Source organism: Salvelinus namaycush, chromosome 33 (assembly GCF_016432855.1).
Source record: "Salvelinus namaycush isolate Seneca chromosome 33, SaNama_1.0, whole genome shotgun sequence".
NCBI lineage: Eukaryota > Metazoa > Chordata > Actinopteri > Salmoniformes > Salmonidae > Salvelinus > Salvelinus namaycush.
Window position 1 is genome coordinate 26786491 of NC_052339.1, and position 19925 is coordinate 26806415.

Below are 19925 nucleotides of genomic sequence, written 5' to 3' on the forward strand. Positions count from 1 at the left end.
GGAGGTATAATGGTCTGGGGCTGTTTTTCATGGTTCAGGCTAGGCCCCTTAGTTCCAGTGAAGGGAAATTATAACACTACAGCATACAATGACATTCTAGACTATTATGTTTTTCCAACTTTGTGGCAACAGTTTGGGGAAGGTCCTTTCCTGTTTCAACATGACAATACCCCATGCACAAAGCGAGGTCCTTACCTCAACCCCATCGAACACCTTTGGGATGAATTGAAACGCCGACTGCTAGCCAGGCCTACCTCACTAATGCTCTTGTGGCTGAATGGAAACAAGTCCCCACAGCAATGTTCCAACATCTAATGGAAAGATTTCCCAGAAGAGCGTAGGCTGTTATAGTAGCAAAGGGGGGGACCAACTCCCTATCAATGCCCATGATTTTGGAATGAGATGTTTGACAAGCAGGTGTCCACATACTTTTGACCATGTAGTGTATGTTCTGGATTGTGGTGTTGTCCATTGTTGCTAACTTGTGTTGTGTGTAGGAGTGTGCCCCGGGCTACTACCGCCAACCAGTGACTGAGCTGAACATGCGGGGGAAGAGACCCCTGATCCAGCCGTGTGTGCCCTGCCGTTGTAACAACCACAGCCAGGCCTGTGACCTGGACACGGGAGAATGTCTGGGCTGCCAACACAACACAGCAGGGGAGCACTGTAGCGTGTGTTCCTCAGGGTACTATGGCGACGTGAAAGGCTCCGTCAGTGACTGCTCGCTGTGTGCCTGCCCCCTCAAAGAGAACAGGTACCTGTCTCACTCTCCTCTCAGCCACACCTGTTCTGATGTGTGAGGTGTTCTTGAGTTTAAATGTCTCATTCCACACATAGTGTATTTTAAAGAGATTGATACACACATATTGATTACACACTATTGTAAAGAGCACATATTAAATCTCATAAGTAAATGGGTTTTCCTTAGAATGCTGAAGCTAATTTGGTCTACAGTGGAGTTCAAGCAGGATTCAGTGAGTGTGCCCTCTGGTAATAGAGATCTTAGCCAGCAGGGGGCAGTGAGTGTGCCCTCTGGTAATAGAGATCTTAGCCAGCAGGGGGCAGTGAGTGTGTTCTCTGGTAATAGAGATCTTAGCCAGCAGGGGGCAGTGAGTGTGTCCTCTGGTAATAGAGGTCTTAGCCAGCAGGGGGCAATGAGGAGATATTGTAGTCCGTATAACACTGTCTGACATAGTGGGTGTATTGTTGTGTGTCAGCTTCAGTCCTACCTGTGCTCTAGAGGGAGTGATGGGAGACTTCCGCTGTAACGCCTGCAAGCCCGGCTATGAGGGGCGCTACTGTGAGAGGTAAGAGAGAGTATTACAGTGTCGCCTGTTGGATGTCAAGTGTTTCATTAGATACCATCAATACAACTCTAAGACAACCATTTGATTCTCTCTTTATCTGTTTATTTATTTATTTCTCTCGCTCTCTCCCTCTCTTCCTCTATCTCTCTATTCCATTATTTCTCCCTCTCACTGTTTCTTTGCCCCCCCTCCCTTCCCCCGCCTCTCTCTCCCCCTGTCTCAGGTGTGCAGTGGGTTACTATGGGAACCCGTCAGCTTCAGGTGAGAAGTGTGAAGAGTGTCGGTGTAGAACTGCAGGTTCTCTCCATCCAGCGTGTGACTCTCTGACGGGCCAGTGTGAATGTAAAGCCGGGGTCAGGGGACACCTGTGTGACCAGTGCGAGGCAAGACACGTCCTGGACGGGGACCAGTGTGTCTGTGAGTATCCTACTCTTTGTTTTGTGCAGGGCTTACCATTATATGGACATACAGTGTATATAGAGACCCTTCCCTTTTTACACATTTCTTACCTTACAGCCATATTCTAAAATGAATTAAATAAATGTATTTCCTCATCAATCTACACACAATACCCCATAATGTCTAAGCAAAAACAGGTTTTTAGAAATGTATAAAAAATGAAACAACCTTATTTACATACGTATTCAGACCCTTTCCTATAAGACTCGAAATTGAGCTCAGGTGCATCCTGTTTCCATTTGATAGGTTTGGTCTCTGAGCTTGAACTATTATTAATCATTATAAAGAGACACGAGGGGAGCCATAATGAAGCTTGGGAGGGGCTGAGTGCAGGGAACACGGTCACATGTGGCTGTACTGATAAGGGGAGGAACCGTTTAAGGCCCATATCACTCAGCTCCCTGATCAGAAAAAATGATGCACTGTTTAGCAATGAGGAGGAGACTCCACCCAATGTGGGGTATGTATACCACCACGACTGAAGCCATGTCTTTGTCTAATGCAGCTGTATTGACCCTCTGGGAAGAATAAACTTGGTTTAAGCTTTCACAGTGTCAGTTGAGTTCCTACTCTAATAATAGAACCTAACACATTGATCATCCTTGAGATGTATCTACAACTTGATTGGAGTCCACCTGTGGTAAATTCAATTGACTGGACATGATTTGGAAAGGCACACACCTGTCTATATAAGGTCCCACATTTGAGAGTGCATGTCAGAGCAAAAAGCAAGCCATGAGGTCGAAGGAACTGTCCGTAGAGCTCCAAGACAGGATGGTGACGAGGCACAGATCTGGGGAAGTGTACCAAAACATTTCTGCAGCCTTGAAGGTCCCCAAGAACACAGTGGCCTCCATCATTCTAAAATGGAAGAAGTTTGGAACCACCAAGACTCTTCCTAGAGCTGGCCACTCGGCCAAACTGAGCAATCGGGGAAGAAGGGCCTTGGTCAGGAAGGTGACTAAAAACCTGATGGTCACTCTGACAGAGCTCCAGAGTTCCTCTGTGGAGATGGGAGAACCTTCCAGAAGGACAACCTTCTATGCAGCACTCCACCAATCGGGCCTTTCTGGTAGAGTGGCCAGACAGAAGCCACTCCTCAGTAAAAGGCACATGACAGCCTGCTTGGAGTTTGCCAAAAGACACCTAAAGGACTCTCAGACCATGAGAAACAAGATTATCTGGTCTCATGAATCCAAGATTGAACTCTTTGGCCTGAATGCCAAGCGTTACGTCTGGAGGAAACCTGGCACCATCCCTACAATGAAGCATGGTGGTGGCAGCATCATGCTAATGGGTTGGTTTTCAGCGGCAGGGACTGGGAGACTAGTCAGTATCGAGGGAAAGATGAACGGAGCAAGGTACAGCGAGATCCTTGATGAAAACCACAGACTGGGGTGAATGTTCACGTTCCATCAGGACAGCGACCATTCAGCGCAGGAGTGGCTTCGGGACAAGTGTCTGAATGTCTATGAGTGGCCTAGCCAGAGCCCGGACTTGATCCCGATCAAACATCTCTGGAGAGACCTGAAAATAGCTGTGCAGCAACACTCCCCATCCAACCTGACAGAGTTTGAGACAATCTGCAGAGAAGAATGGGAGGAACTCCCCAATGTCAGGTGTGCCAAGCTTGTAGCATCATACCCAAGAAGACTCAAGGCTGTAATCGCTGCCAAAGGTGCTTCAACAAAGTACTGAGTAAAGGGTCTGAATACTTATGTAAATGTGATATTTATTTTGAATACATTTGAAAACAAATCTAAAAATGTGTTTTTGCTTTGTCATTATGGGGTATTCTGTGTAGATTGATGAAGTGGGGGAAAAACTGTTTAATCCATTTTAGAATAAGGCTGTAACATAACAAAATGTGGAAAATGTCAAGGGGTCGGAATACTTTTTGAATGCACTGTACTTAGATGCTTATAAGGGCATGTCTGCACACACGTACATGCACTCACAATCACGTGCTCACTCACTCACAGACCCCCCCCCACAAACACACACACACACACAAATAACTGCAACTTTAGAATATGTCCTTGCTCTCCCCCCTCCCTCAGTGTGTGATGATGAGTGTACCAGGGTGCTCCTGGATGACCTGGATGCAGTAGAGCGCTCCTTCCTGTCTGTCAACCTGACCGGGGTCATCCTGTCACCCTACAGCACACTGGTCAACTTGGAGAATGACACGCAAGAGGTCAAGGTAAAAGAGGAGTCATATTATACCTCTCTGTCCAGCAGGTTTTGAAATCATCTTTTGAATCCCCTGTCTCCTGCCTTGTCTTAAGTTAAGAAGTACTCAGTACACATTCAGTGAGAGAAAGACTGTTGTAAAACACTTACGTCGTAATTTCTCTCCTAGACTCTGATGTCTTCGAATAGGAGCCCATCTTATCACCTGACCAGGGATGAGGAGGACATGTCAAACCTCACCCAGGACATAGACGGACTGCTACAGAAGGCTATGGGTGTGTCTGCTGATGGAGAGGAAGTGGCCCGGTCCACAGAGAACAGCGTTACCCAGGGGGCCGAGCTTCTGGAGTACATCAACACCATTCAGACTGCTATACAAGGTGCTGCCACAGGACATCATGCTGTATGGAAATGGTTCCATTGCTAATGGGGTCAAAAAGTATCCTTGTTGATGCTGCCTACTGTTTTCATTTATGTTTACAAAACCTGTTAACCTGTAAGCCCTTCCCTCTCTGTGATTGGCTCAGCCCTGGCGGAGCAAGCTGGCCGTCTGAACAGGACAGACAACATGGAGATGAACGAGGCTAAGAGCAGACAGCTAATGAAGCAGGTGGCGGCCATGTTGGAAACAATCAGAGTGGTCGACTTAGCCCAGGCCAACGCCAGCGTCTCGACAGAACTCTGGTTGGTTAGCCGTATAAGGTGGCGATTTTATGTAGGCTACCCTCTCTGGATTCAGTCCCATACAACCACCAGCTATCTGCACTCAGAAGTCAACTGTTAATACCACTTAAGTAGAAAAGCTCTGTAGAGTCTAAGTAACACTGTTCCTTGTTATACTACAGTGATTGAGTGTACTGTAACACTGCTCTGGGCTCTGTTGGTGTAGTCAAGATGTATTAGAGTGTAGTTACTAGACTATAGTACATGAATGTGTATTGCTGACTAACCCTCCTGTGTTATGTGTGTACTATAGTTGAAGTGACTGTAGTGTACTGTATTCTAACCCTCCTGTGTGTTATGTGAACTGCAGGGCTGCCGAGGCTCTCCTCCAGAGGGTGCAGAAGGACCTCCAGGAGCCCCAGGGAGTGATAGAGTTCCAGACCCTCAACATCTCCAGTAGTCTGACCCAACACCACCAGCAGCTAGTGGGCACCCAGGCCCTTCTGAACACTGCCAGGGAGAACAACAACCACATACACAACCTGCTGGGCAGCATCAACACCAATCTGCCACAGTACCAGGTCAGGACACTCACATTACTCAAGTACTTTACATGTAGTACAGTTTGTCATTACTGTTGACATGTGCCGAAGGCCAAATCATATCTGGTCATTTTTAGTCACATATAAGCATATAATTGTAATTGTAAATGAGAACTTGTTCTCAACTTGCCTACCTGGTTAAATAAAGGTGAAATAAAATAAATAAAATATAAATGTCAAATGTAGGTTGGTGAAGTGAATTTATTTAGAATTTCACTCATTTTCAAACATCTTAGCTATATAGGGACTATACAGTTTTCCAATTGAAGTATTTAGACGGTGTTGTCTCTGCGTGTGTGTAGGGTCTGAAGCAGAATGTGAGCCGGCTGAACCAGACAGCAGAAACCCAACTGGAGGAGACTCAGGACATCCTGGCTGATGCTGTCAATATAGCAGAGGACATGGGCAACATCACCTCTGTAAGTCAAACCATAATGCCATATTACCACCATATCCATGTCAAATACATGTGTTGTGCGTCAATAACTTTATTTGTTGATTTAAACTTTATATTTCAAGGTCAGTAGAGGTCAGTAGCGATTGTACACATTTTTTAGGAAACCTGGCCAGTGTAAAAAATATATAAATAATTTGGGTACATGCAGTTTAGCTAACAGAATCTGAGTCCATTCTAACTGTTTATTGTAAAGCAACTGGAGGGGGCCAAGGAACAGCTGGAGCAGTGGAACCCCATGTTGAGGAAGCATGTGGATGCTCTGGTGATGGAGCTGAGGAAGCAAGAGGCTCTGGAGCTGGTCTACAAGGCTGAGGACCACGCCCAAGAACTTAGCAAGAAGGCCCAGGCTCTGCAGAGGTGTGTGTGTGTGTCCCGGCAGGCAGGCGAGCTGGTGTGTGTGTGTGTGTGTGTGTCCCGGCGGGCGGGCGGGCTGGTGTGTGTGTGTGTGTCCCGGCGGGCGGGGTGGGCTGGTGTGTGTGTGTGCCGGTGGGTGGGCTGGTGTGTGTGTGTGTCCCGGCGGGCTGGTGTGTGTGTGTACCCTTTCAAATGGGTTTTATGGGTATTTCAAAATCCCTCGTCATCACAAACATTAGGTGCTTGAAATAGGACTAAATATCTTTATTTAGTACATCAGCCTCACTTTGTCTTCCTGTATGTAGTTCTCTAGCGGAGGTGATGAATACCACTCTGAAAGCCACCAGTGCAGCGCATGCCAACTCTAACATCAGAGTTAACATCCAGCCTGCAGAGGAGATGGCTAACCGAGCCATCCTGACTGCTGCTACGGCCCTCAACATGGTGAGTCGCCACTCATTTAATGTCCCTTCACTATTAATATCAGATCATGAAATAACTAGACTGGTCCCAGATCTGTTTGGGCTGTCCTGCCAACTCCTATGGCCGAACACCATAAGAGTTGGAGAGACAGCACAAACAGATCTGGGACCAGGCTAGAGAACCTCTCTATTCAAATCAAATCAAACTTTGATGTGCCGAATACAACATGTGTAGACCTTACCGTGAAATGCTTACTTACAAGCCCTTAACCAACAATGCAGTTCAAGAAAGAGTAAAGAAAATATTGACCAAATAAACAAAAGTAAAAAATTATAAAAAGTAACACAATAAGATAACAATAATGAGGCTATATACAGGAGGTACCAATACCGAGTCAATGTGTGTTGTTACAGGTTAGTAATGAGGCTATATACAGGGGGTACCGGTACCATGTCAATGTGCGGGGGTACAGGTTCATCAAGGTAATTTGTACATATTGGTAGGGGTAAAGTGACTATGCATAGATAATAAACAGCGATTAACAGCAGTGTTAAAAACAAATGGGGGGGGGTCAATGTAAACAGTCCGGTGGCTATTTGATTAGTTGTTCAGCAGTCTTATGGCTTGGGGGAAGAAGCTGTTAAGGAGCCTTTTGGTCCTAGACTTGGCGCTCCAATACCGCTTGCCGTGCGGTAGCACAGAGAACAGTCTATAACTTGGGTGACTGGAGTCTTTGGCCATTTTTTTTTTAATACACTGGATATGCATTGTGCTGTGGGTCAGAAACCTGAAAACTATAGTAGTGCCGTAAATAACTGTCTCTCTCTCTCTGTGTGTGTGTGTGTGTGTGTGTGTGTGTGTGTGTGTGTGTGTGTGTGTGTGTGTGTGTGTGTGTGTGTGTGTGTGTGTGTGTGTGTGTGTGTGTGTGTGTGTGTGTGTGTGTGTGTGTGTGTGTGTATACACACACACACTGTAGACGGTCCAGCAAGAGGTGTCACTTACTGATCTGGGATCTGAGGCTGTGCAGCGTAGTGCTAAGATACTGGCTGAGAGTCTGGCCCTGAACAACAGCACTGGGGGTGAGTTGGAGCACGTGCACACACACACCCACACACACAGTCTACCAATTCGTCTTGTACCCAACTAACCCATTCAGTGCCATTCAAAATCCTATTTTCTCTACCCCTAAACCTAGCCCGTACCCTTACCCGAAAACCTAACTATAAACCTAACCTTAACCCTAACCTGTACCCTAACCCGAAAACCTTAACCCTAACCCTAGCTCCTAACCCTAAAACTAACCCTAGCTCCTAACCTTAACCTAATTCTAACCCTAACACTAATTATTAACCCTAAACCCCCTAGAAATAGCATTTGACCTTGTGAAGACTAACAAAATGTCCCCAGTTGGTCAAATTTTGGTTTGTTTACTATTCTTGTGGGGACTTCTGGTCAACACAAGTGTAGTTAAACACGTCCACACACACACACACACACACACACACACACACACACACACACACACACTGAAGTGCAGCATTCGGAAAGTATTCAGACCCCTTGACTTTATCCACATTTTGTCACGTTTCAGCCTTATTCTAAAATGGGTTCAATAGTTTTTTCCCCTCATCCATCTACACAGAATACCCCATAATAACAAAGCAAAAACAGGTTTTTAGAAAGTTGTGCATCATTGTCCTGTTTGAAGGTGAACCTTCGCTCCAGTCTGATGTCCTGAGCGCTCTGGAGCAGGTTTTCAATAAGGATCTCTCTATACATTACTCCGCTCATCTTTGCCTCAATCCTGACTAGTCTCCCAGTCCCTGCCGCTGAAAAAACATCACCACTACATGATGCCACCACCACCATGCTTCACCGTAGGGATGGTGCCAGGTTTCCTCCAGATGTGACGCTTGGTATTCAGGTTAAAGAGTTGAATCTTGGTTTCATCAGACCAGAGAATCTTGTTTCTCATAGTCTGAGAGTCCTTTAGGTGCCTTTTGTCAAACTCCAAGCGGGCTCTCATGTACCTTTTACTGAGGAGTGTCTTCCGTCTGGCCACTTTGCCATAAAGGCCTGATTGGTGGAGTGCTGCATAGATGGTTGTCCTTCTGGAAGGTTCTCCCATCTCTACAGAGGAACTCTGGAGCTCTGTCAGAGTGGCCATCAGGATCTTAGTCACCTCCCTGACCAAGGCACTTCTTCCCTGATTGCTCAGTTTGGCCGGGCGGACAGCTCTCAGAAGAGTCTTGGTGGTTCCAAACTTCTTCCATTTAAGAATGATGGAGGCCACTGTGTTCTTGGGGACCTTTAAATCTACGGACAATTCCTTCGACCTCATGGCTTGGTTTTTGCTCTGACATGCACAGTCATCTGTGGGACATTATATAGACAGTTGTGTGCCTTTCCAAATCATGTCCAATCAATTGAATTTACCACAGGTGGACTCCGATCAAGTTGTAGAAACATCTCGAGGATGATCAATGGAAACAGGATGCAACTGAGCTCAATTTCGAGTCTCATAGCAAAGGGTCTAAATATTTATTAAAATAACATATTTCTGTTTTAAATTTGTATACATTTATAAACATTTCGAAAAACCTGTTTTCACTTTGTCATTATGGGGTATTGTGTGTAGATTGATGACATTTTTTAAATTCATTTTAGTATAAGGCTGTAACGTAACAAAATGTGGAAAGGGTTAAGGGGTTTAAATATTTTCCGAATGCACTGTATTGTAGTAAAAGTGACATGTCTCTGTCTCTCCTAGGTCTCCTCGCTAACATCCGTGATGTGACAGACAGAATGGCATTGTTGATAAATCATCTCCATAACAGCAGCAGACTGACCCCAGAGCCAGCCTTCCTGCTCCATAGCCTGCCCAACGGTGAGTGGTACTGCCAACTGATGCCCTAATAATTGTCCTTTTATGTGTAATTTCTCCTACATCACACTCTAGTACTTTCATGATCTCTTCCCTGTGTTAAGTCATAAAAACAACATTCAAAAATGCTACATTAAAACCAACAATAACACAATGTTGTACTTTACAACTTTCTGAGCTGTTTTTTCTCACTTGAAAAATGTCTGAACCACTGGATGAAAATAGTAGATATCAACTAATGATTATCACATAAGTCATATATTGAACACTTCATCATAGACTCAAAGACACCCTAAACAGTGGGACAACAGAGAACAGCATGAAATGTGGTACCTCAGTACATCACTCACATTGACTGTGCTGCCCCCTGTAGGCACCAGTGAGCAGGTGCTGGAGGCCAAAGAGCAGGCTGCCATGGCCAACTCCTCCCTGCAGAGGGCACTGGAGCGCCTGGAGGAGGTCAGGGTCAGACTTGAGGAGTCCAGCAAGGCAGTGGCCCAGGCCAAAACCAGCGTCTCCAACACCAATCAGCTGTTCTCTGACTCACACTCCACCGGTGAGGCTAACATATTATTCTGACAACCAAATATGATTATAGCTAGATTATAGCTAGCAACTTTGTCATGCCAGTGTTTTCTACAGTGTTTTTCACCTTTGATTTCAACCTTTCCACAATAAATCTAGAATCCGGAGTTGAAACAATAACAAAACAAAAACCCTGCCTCTATTTTGGTAAAAATCTGAAGGAGGGTGCTTGAGAAAGGTAACCACAGGTCAAATTCATAGACAGAGCTATGGATGCAAGGACTGACCATCCATGATATACAGTGTTTGTTTACATTTATAAATGTTGTTTACAAACATTGGAGTAAAACAAGCTGATAGTTAGCGATCTGATGGGGTGTGACAGTTGAACTAAGCTCAGGAGGCATTTACAAGTTATATTCTTCAAGATTCAATGGGTACATAATCATTCATTTATAAGTCCAAAAATTGATGTAGCATCTAAGGACTCTAGCTTTCAACCACACCACATTAGAAGCCAAGTAGTGTCCCAAATACCTGTTTAATGTTAGTCAAATGTTATTACCATGTTATCGTGACATATCAATTACAGGCTCATTTCTAGAGATATTATGTGACTGACATAGATGAGTAAGATGACATTAGCATTACTAACCTGTCCTATCTGTTGCCCCTCTTAGCCAGGACAGCTGAGTCTAAGCTGAAGGAGGCAGAGAGTCGTACCGAGAGGCTGTATGACCGTCTTAAACCCCTGAAGATCCTGGGGGAAAACCTGAGCAGAAACCTGTCTGAGATCAGAGAGATGATCAACCAGGCCCGTAAACAGGCTGCCTCGGTTAGTCACTGCTGCTGGACTACACACACAGACACACACACACACTGTACATCAGGGATCATCAACTAGAGGAGCGGGTCTCGCATACATTTGAATGCAATCACGTGTCTCAGATTTCCAAAATTACAATAACGTGTCTCAGATTTCCAAAATTACAATAACGTGTCTCAGATTTCCAAAATTACAATAACGTGTCTCAGATTTCCAAAATTACAATAACGTGTCTCAGATTTCCAAAATTACAATAACGTGTCTCAGATTTCCAAAATTACAATAATGTGTCTCAGATTTCCAAAATTACAATAACGTGTCTCAGATTTCCAAAATGACAATAACGTGTCTCAGATTTCCAAAATTACAATAACGTGTCTCAGATTTCCAAAATTACAATAACGTGTCTCAGATTTCCAAAATTACAATAACGTGTCTCAGATTTCCAAAATTACAATCACGTGTCTCAGATTTCCAAAATTACAATCACTTGTCTCAGATTTCCAAAATTACAATCACTTGTCTCAGATTTCCAAAATTACAATCACTTGGTGCTGATTTCCTGGTGTCCAACTATTTGGTTTTTGCTCAGAAAACTTGGGGTGGCCAAATAGAACCACCACCCCGCGGGCCTCCAGTTGCTGTACATGGAACCCTGCTGTACATGGACCAACCCACTCTGTCCTCAACTGACATACATAATATTGTCCTTTTCTCGCCTGTACAGATCAAGGTGTCAGTGCTGGCAGACAAAGACTGTGTGAGGGCCTACAAGCCTGAGATGTCCTCCAGTAACTTCAACACTCTAACTATGACCGTCAAGACCAGCGAGCCTGACAACCTGCTCTTCTATATGGGCAGCAGCTCCAGCGTGAGTCACCCACCGAAAGTACCTCGTAATGATTACCCATAAGTCTGTTTTAAACTAAAGTCTATATAATCTACATTCAAGCAGAGAGTTATACATAATCTATAAACCATCTATAAACTACCCTTCATAAACCCTTTATAATGTACGTCAATGTTACCGCTATAACTACATGTGTAAAGTAACACTTTCTGGTTACTACATGATTCAATATGTGTTATTTCATAGTTTTGATGTCTTCACTATTATTGTACAATGTAGAAAATAGTACAAAAGAAAAACCTTTGAATGAGTAGGTGTTCTAAACGTTTGACTGGTGCTGTATATCAGGTGGACTTCATGGCGGTGGAGATGCATCATGGCAAGGTGGGGTTCTTGTGGGATGTGGGTTCAGGCCACGCCAAACTGGAGTACCCCGACATCCAGATCAACAACAACAAGTGGCATCACATCAACGCCACGCGCTTTGGGAGGCACGGCACGCTGTCAGTCCACCAGCTGGAGTCAGACCCCCTGCCCGCGGTCAAGACCACCTCACCACGCTCTGCTACGGTCCTGGATGTCAACAAGTTTACCCTCATATTTGTTGGCGGCCTGGGAGGCCAGATCAAGGTACAGTCACACCTGGCTGGGTCATTTTCACTCAGACATGGTTCTAGCCACCTCCTTGGGTCCTTGAGAGCTTGAACTGGTTCAATTCAAGTTACATCCATAACCATCCATACAGTTACATCCATAGACCGATATAGACCCCCTCGACAAAACATTCTCAGCACCCTTACACCATTGGCGAAAAAATCGCTGCAACCTCACCCCCAAACATCTTCCCACACCTATGGTTACGTCAACAACACGTATCATTCTGTATTCGCCACCAATAAAACTTTAAAAAACATTCAAGTCGCTTGACACAAAATTACAAAGGACATGCAAAGCACTGAGATAATCTGAAACCATTTATTCAATCTCTTTTACACAGAAGTCCTCCGCGGTGAAGATGACCCAGTTCAAGGGCTGTATGGGGGAGGCGTCGCTCAACGAGAAGAACATCGGGTTGTGGAACTATGCCGAGAGGGAGGGCCAGTGTCGCGGCTGCTTCATGAGTCCGCAGACGGAGGAGACGTCCTTCCACTTTGATGGCAGTGGCTACTCAGTTGTAGAGAAACCCCTCCGCTCCACCTCCACCTCTATCGTACTGCTGTTCAAGACCCTCTCCCCCAACGGCCTGCTGCTCTACCTGGCCTCCAACGGCACGGTACGCCCCCTGCTGACCCACAAACACACTACAACCACACTGAACAGTCTGTATTTGTTTTCTAGATGTACATACTGTTGTGGAAAGATATCGTCCTCTGCTGTGGCAAGTCAAATTACCCTCTAGGGACGATAAAGATTGACTGATGTGTTTATTTGTTATTTCAGAGGGACTTCCTGTCCATTGAGCTGGTGGAGGGCCAAGTGCATCTAACCTTTGAACTTGGCTCTGGTCCTCTGACCCTCTCCTCCAACAAAGCCTATAACACTGGCAGCTGGTACAAGATCACCCTGCAGAGGAACAAACGCAAAGGTCATAGTTCATAGGTTATAGGCTAAGAGTTATATAGGGTATAGTCAGGCAACCACGATTTTCGGGGTCACAATCAGCTTTTCCCCCCTGGAGCTTTATTGATACTGTGTATATCCCTATTGTTTTGTAGTGGTTGTCCTGGTATAATGCCTATAGTATGTATGTAATTACTTTCACATACATTCAAAGTAAGTATTCAGATATCTTTTATTTGACAAGACAAGTAGGAAATACACGTGGAAAGTATTTGAAAATACTCAATACACTGACTCAAATACACTCCCATCCATTTAACCCAGGTATTTGAAAATAGTATTTGAAATAAGTATTTGAAAATACACTCAAACACAATTTGGACTATTTTGTTTTAACAAATAACGATTCAAATACTCAAATAAAAGCACATGTTTTAGGCACGTACTTAAATACACAGAAAAAAGTATTTTAAATAAGCAGATACTTAAATATACATGTATTTGAACCCAGGTCTGATGTAAAGTAAACTGTTGTATTTCTTTCCATCCTCCCAGCTTATATATCGGTGATGGCTGCAGACTCATCAGACAAAGAGATTATAGAGGCAGAGTCTCCTGGGTCTGCCTCTGACCTCAACCGCTCCGACCTGGACCCAATCTACATCGGGGGATTGCCCATGTCTCGACCTATCAGGTACTGGAACTACTTTGGCGCGTACTTCACCTACCTGCTAAATACTCCTAGTTGATATGCAATTGTGTTGCTGTGATTCATATATTTTTGGTGTAGTTTCTTAAGGTTACTGTATGCTTCTCAGTCTAAACAGTTTGCACATATATTATCATGAAATTTAGTGACGTTTTTGTTCATTTTGGTGTTGGGTAGCATTCAGCAGGGGATTTTTCGGCTGTTTGAGCACCTACATTTTTTTCTTGAGGCTTGTTGAGGTTCGGTAGACAAAGTCTATGCCCCTTCGTCAGTGATTGGTCTACAGTAAGGATTCTTCAATGAAGTGTATGTTGTCATTCAATGACAAATTACTAGTTTTCATGCAAATTTTTTCACTTGAGATATACTGCACCAGACATCTTAGTTAGATGTAAGACCTCGGCAAAAATGTCAAAGTGAATTAAACATTTCTTGAGTGATCTTAGATTAATTCAGACTATTTTGAGGAAGTGTACTTGTTGCTACGGCGTCTCAAGAAGGACAAACAGTAATATTGCGGCTTTTAAGGGAGTATGCAAGGCACAGACGTTTACTTTGCCTAGCCAAAATCTGCTAGGATCAAAGCTAGTATGTGAATTCCTTTTGCATAATGTCAATATTGAGTTTAGTGTTGTATTTACATTTTTTTCTACATTAAGTAAATTAACATAAGGTAAATTGTGAATTGAATTCTCTTTGCAGGAGACAAGTAGTAGCACGGTCCTATGTGGGCTGCATCAAAAACATGGAGATCGCCCGCTCCAACTTTGACCTTCTCCGAGACTCCTATGGTGTCAAGAAAGGCTGTGTGTTAGAGGTAAGACAGGCTGTGTGTTAGAGGTAAGACAGGCTGTGTGTTAGAGGTAAGACAGGCTGTGTGTTAGAGGTAAGAAAGGCTGTGTGTTAGAGGTAAGAAAGGCTGTGTGTTAGAGGTAACAAAGGCTGTGTGTTAGAGGTAACAAAGGCTGTGTGTTAGAGGTAAGGCTGTGTGTTAGAGGCTAGAAAGGCTGTGTGTTAGAGGTAAGAAAGGCTGTGTGTTAGAGGTAAGAAAGGCTGTGTGTTAGAGGTAAGACAGGCTGTGTGTTAGAGGTAAGACAGGCTGTGTGTTAGAGGTAAGACAGGCTGTGTGTTAGAGGTAAGACAGGCTGTGTGTTAGAGGTAACAAAGGCTGTGTGTTAGAGGCTAGAAAGGCTGTGTGTTAGAGGCTAGAAAGGCTGTGTGTTAGAGGTAGGAAAGGCTGTGTGTTAGAGGTAACAAAGGCTGTGTGTTAGAGGCTAGAAAGGCTGTGTGTTAGAGGTAGGAAAGGCTGTGTGTTAGAGGCTAGAAAGGCTGTGTGTTAGAGGCTAGAAAGGCTGTGTGTTAGAGGCTAGAAAGGCTGTGTGTTAGAGGCTAGAGAACTGAAAGTCAAGAACCTTCATTTATTTATTTATTCCTTAATGGGCCTTCTTCCTCTCTAAACAAATGAAAGGTAGACAGGGGTTTTGGGAAGAGTGAATAGTGACAGTGACAGTTGTGGCATTTGATTTTTGCTGTTGATTTCTGTAAAGAGGAAGGTGCCCAGCAGTACATGATAATGGCATATTGTTGCACAGAATAGAAAAGACTTGCCATATTCCCTATGAGTAACAGCCTCGCTCTGTAAACTGGTCATCTCTGTATACCCGTCGCAAGACGCACTGGTTGATGCTTATTTATAAAACCCTCTTAGGCCTCACTCCCCGCCATCTGAGATATCTACAGCAGCCCTCATCCTCCACATACAACACCCGTTCTGCCAGTCACATTCTGTTAAAGGTCCCCAAAGCACACACATCCCTGGGTCGCTCCTCTCTTCAGTTCGCTGCAGCTAGCGACTGGAACGAGCTGCAACAAACACTCAAACTGGACAGTTTTATCTTCAACTCTTCATTCAATCTTACTGACAGTTATGGCTGCTTTGTGTGATGTATTGTTGTCTCTACCTTCTTTCCCTTTGTGCTGTTGTCTGTGCCCAATAATGTTTATACCATGTTGTGTGCTGCTACCATGTTGTGTTGCTACCATGTTGTTGTCATGTTGTGTTGCTACCATGTTGTGTTGCTACCATGTTGTTGTCATGTTGTGTTGCTACCATGTTGTTGTCATGTTGTGTTGCTACCATGCTGTGTTGTCATGTGTTGCTGCCTTGTTATGTTGTCTTAGGTCTGTCTTTATGTAGTGTTGTGTTGTCTCTCTTGTTGTGATGTGTGTTCTGTCCTATATTTATATTGTTTTTATTTTTTAATTTTTTAATCCCAGGCCCCGTCCCTGCAGGAGGCCTTTTGCCTTTTGGTAGGTCGTCATTGTAAATAAGAATTTGTTCTTAACTGACTTGCCTAGTTAAATCAAATAAAAACTTGTGTGTGTTCCAGCCAATCCGCAGTGTGTCTGTACTGAGAGAGGGCTATGTGGAGCTGCCATCAATGTCTCTTGGCTCCCAGGGGGAGCTGCTGGCCTCCTTCTCCACCCGCAACCACACTGGCATCATCCTGGCAGGCTTCAGCAAGGGAGGCACCCGCAAACGCAGACAGGCACGCCAGGTAAGTGTGTATCAGTGGAGACTGGTGGGAGGAGCTATAGGAGGACAGGCTCATTTTAATGGAATGGAATAAATGCAACCAACATCTGGAAACCAGTCCAACGTGGTTTCCAGATGTTTGATACCGTTCCATTGATTCCATTCCAGCCATTAACAATGAGTCCTCTTATAGCTCCTCCCACCAGCCTCCACTGGTGTGTATGCCCATGTTTCTCACCATAGCAGGAGTAAAGAGAGCTTTATGGTGACTGTAGCATGATTTAGTTGGAGTTCTCTAACCCAGAAAATGACGTAAGATTAGAGCGTATATTGACAGCCTTCTCTGGGTTTCCAATCAGCCCTTCCTGGCGGTCATGCTGGTGTCGGGGCACTTGGAGGTTCACGTCAGCATGGTGGAGGGCGGGAGCGTCCACAAGGTCGTGGTCAAATCACGCTCTGGGAGCTTCAGTGACGGACAGGAGCACTCTGTCATCCTACAGAGGAACAGGAAGTGAGTGGCACCAGGAAGAGGGACTGATTAAGCTGTAACACAGATGATGATTTTATGCTGATGGATGGTTCTAAATGATAACATTCATTTGAAATGATACTCCATCAGATCTTTGTATACTGATGTTATACATAGGCCTACACATGGTTGATAAAAGGATGGATATATAACAATAAACTGCCATGGGATTAAAGTCACTTTGAAATGGCTGTTGAACAGCAGTAAATATTGCATATTGTACCTTTTTAAGAATCATATATTCCAGTGTGGAATAATATACAGGAAGTCTTTTCCAAGGGGAATAGCACTGCAGAGTTATTACTGACACAGTCCTCTGTGTGTGTGTCTCATCCATCCAGGACGATGACGGTACTGGTGGATGAGGACCACCAGGAGACAGTGCGCCTGTCCTCGGAGAAGGCCTCTCTGACCCTCACCTCTCTGTACATGGGCGGCCTCCCGCCAGAAGAGGGCGCCGGACTGCTACGAACCACTTCCTCCTTCTACGGCTGCATCAGAAACCTGGCCCTGGATGCCAAGTGAGTCACACGCCCAATACACTATGAAACCATGTTTAGTGCAATTTATATCAGAATCATAGGCCCTGTCAAAGTGTTTGCCATTTGAAGGCAATATTAGCTAAATGGTGTTGTGGTTTGCTTATGTGTTTGGACTTGAAAGACACGTGAGAAGTTGTGGCATGACTAGAGTCATTATGTTCTGGAGATAGATATGTTATAGAATACAATAGCAGGTAGATAGAACAACTTGATTTTTCCCACAGGGAACTTCGGTGTGTTTATATCGCTACTACCTTTAATGTCATTGCCATGGTACTGTCAGGAGATGGATGGTATCCATAGTAACCCAAGGCTCTGACCAGTGCTGTGTCCCTATAGGTTGTTGGACCTGTCAGCTGCAGTGAAGTACCACAACGTGGACATGGACAGCTGTCTGTTGGAGGAGAGGCCTAAGAGGGTCCTCCTACCTGATGACACTGACCTGGAGGCCAAGCCCACCCTGGACCCTTCCAGACCCCCTCCACCACCCCCCACTCAGCTCAGCGCTCTCACCCCCGGCACACTCATGGTAACACTCACTGAAATACAAACAGCTCTTATTATTAGGATAAACAGCAGCTCTTCCACCTTCCAACAGGTCACCCTGTCGTCATAGATAGTTCCTCGACTTTTCCTTCATTGTTCTTTGATCACTCTGTGTCTCTCTCCAGTGTGCATCGATGGACAACAGCACATCCCTCCCAGAGGCCAATCAGTTTGGCATCTCCAGACACAGTCATAAGGTCCTCAACATCAACCCCAACACAGTGAGGAGGAGGTCAGTGCTAAGACGTGGCTCATTCAACTACCGTCTCCCTTCATCAACATCTCACAACTTACAGAATCCTTTTTCACATACAGATCATATCCAGTGATATTTCAATGATTGTCGCAATTCTATATGCAATATTCTATATGCTATAATTCTATATGGCATATTACAGATTCACACGTCTATGGTTCTATAGGCTTACATAGTGTTGTATCTCATTTTTGACATTTTAGCCTTGATATCAGTTGGCCCATAGCTACATGTGTAAAACAGGGTCAAGCCAACATTCCAGTACATTGAAGTGGCGTAGGAACGTAATATCCAGTATAGTGCATAGCAAAAAGCACTCTTAAGGCCTTAATCGTTGATTGCTTTTCTCTGAGCCTGAGTGCATATTGTATCTCTTCATTAAAGATAGGAATTATAATTGCTGTCCCAGTAAGTATCTATAATTCACGAGGGACTCCGGCACTGCTTGGAAACGAGCAGGGCTAATGTTACACATTCCCATTGACTTAGCTTGAAGTCTTTTCAAGTGTTCCACTGTAGCCTACATTATGTGTAATTGAGAGGAAGGCACAGTTCAATAAGCCCAGATCTGTTGTCTCCTTCTATAGCCTGGTCCCAGATCTGTTGTCTCCTTCTATAGCCTGGTCCCAGATCTGTTGTCTCCTTCTATAGCCTGGTCCCAGATCTGTTGTCTCCTTCTATAGCCTGGTTCCAGATCTGTTGTCTCCTTCTATAGCTTGGTCCCAGATCGGTTTGCGCTCTTGCCAACTCCTATGGTCATTGTCATGCCAAACATGCTGTGTTATACAGCACGCACAGATCTGGGACCAGGCTATAGAAGGAGACAACAGATCTGGGACCAGGCTATAGAAGGAGACAACAGATCTGGGACCAGGCTAGGTTTTTGGTTGGTGGATGTATTCAACAATATAGGATTATTATGAGATGGTCACGGCAATACAAATTGTCATATCCACTTTGTCATTGCCGGTATAGAAGTCTAACAAACCTTTATCTTACAGCAAATCATGGATAACTCCAAATAGCCTTGTCAGTGGCTGAAATGCTTCATATGTCTTCTCGGTTCTCTCCCTGACAGTTTCTTTCTGGAGCTATCTGTGCGTACCTTTGCCCAGAGTGGTTTGATCTACTACATGGCCCACGCCAACCAGATGGACTACGCCACTCTGCAGCTGCTGGGGGGTCGTCTGTTCTTCACCTGTGACAAGGGCAGCGGCCCCGCCATCACCTCCTTCCCTGTGCCGGTCAACGACGGCCAGTGGCACACAGTTAGTGACCACACCCTTCTGGGCCAAAAGTGATAGTAGATTGCAGTGTTTGTTTGGGTCAAATTGTATTTTGGTCGATTCAGGGGATGCATAACAAAACTACGACAATTCAAGTTAGTTTGAAATCATGACTGAAAGCAGTGATATTACCAGGTAGGTTGTCAGGACTCGACTCTCCCCAACCCTGTAACGTGTGTATGTCTCCATGTGCAGGTGAAGACAGACTTCAATAAGAAGAGAGTGGTAATCAGTGTAGACAACAAGGCGTCAGCTCCTGTGCCGGCTAAAGGCAACACTCTGGATGTGGAGAACAAGCTGTACCTGGGAGGACTGCCCCATACCTACACCGCCAAGAAGATAGGCAACGTATGTCACACTACACCACATTCCTTTCTTAAAACTGCATTGTTGGTTAAGTAAGCATTTCACTGTATTC

At 44.7% G+C, this 19925-nt stretch overlaps 1 protein-coding gene across 1 annotated transcript in view; it reads left to right on the top strand.

Moving 5' to 3' along the window:
* The window catches only part of LOC120027606 (laminin subunit alpha-1-like), a 91363-nt gene that overhangs the window by 69650 nt on the left and 1788 nt on the right, over positions 1 to 19925 (top strand). The window contains exons 28-54 of the mRNA XM_038972598.1: positions 498 to 754; positions 1218 to 1307; positions 1531 to 1724; positions 3827 to 3969; positions 4129 to 4339; positions 4487 to 4643; positions 4993 to 5203; positions 5527 to 5643; positions 5875 to 6038; positions 6341 to 6479; positions 7435 to 7537; positions 9229 to 9345; positions 9716 to 9898; positions 10548 to 10702; positions 11421 to 11564; positions 11892 to 12173; positions 12541 to 12816; positions 12984 to 13128; positions 13659 to 13797; positions 14515 to 14629; positions 16203 to 16370; positions 16708 to 16859; positions 17219 to 17398; positions 17759 to 17948; positions 18091 to 18197; positions 19300 to 19489; positions 19703 to 19855. Of these exons, the coding sequence (XP_038828526.1) occupies positions 498 to 754; positions 1218 to 1307; positions 1531 to 1724; positions 3827 to 3969; positions 4129 to 4339; positions 4487 to 4643; positions 4993 to 5203; positions 5527 to 5643; positions 5875 to 6038; positions 6341 to 6479; positions 7435 to 7537; positions 9229 to 9345; positions 9716 to 9898; positions 10548 to 10702; positions 11421 to 11564; positions 11892 to 12173; positions 12541 to 12816; positions 12984 to 13128; positions 13659 to 13797; positions 14515 to 14629; positions 16203 to 16370; positions 16708 to 16859; positions 17219 to 17398; positions 17759 to 17948; positions 18091 to 18197; positions 19300 to 19489; positions 19703 to 19855 (4482 nt within the window). The remainder of the gene's footprint in view (positions 1 to 497; positions 755 to 1217; positions 1308 to 1530; positions 1725 to 3826; positions 3970 to 4128; positions 4340 to 4486; positions 4644 to 4992; positions 5204 to 5526; positions 5644 to 5874; positions 6039 to 6340; positions 6480 to 7434; positions 7538 to 9228; positions 9346 to 9715; positions 9899 to 10547; positions 10703 to 11420; positions 11565 to 11891; positions 12174 to 12540; positions 12817 to 12983; positions 13129 to 13658; positions 13798 to 14514; positions 14630 to 16202; positions 16371 to 16707; positions 16860 to 17218; positions 17399 to 17758; positions 17949 to 18090; positions 18198 to 19299; positions 19490 to 19702; positions 19856 to 19925) is intronic.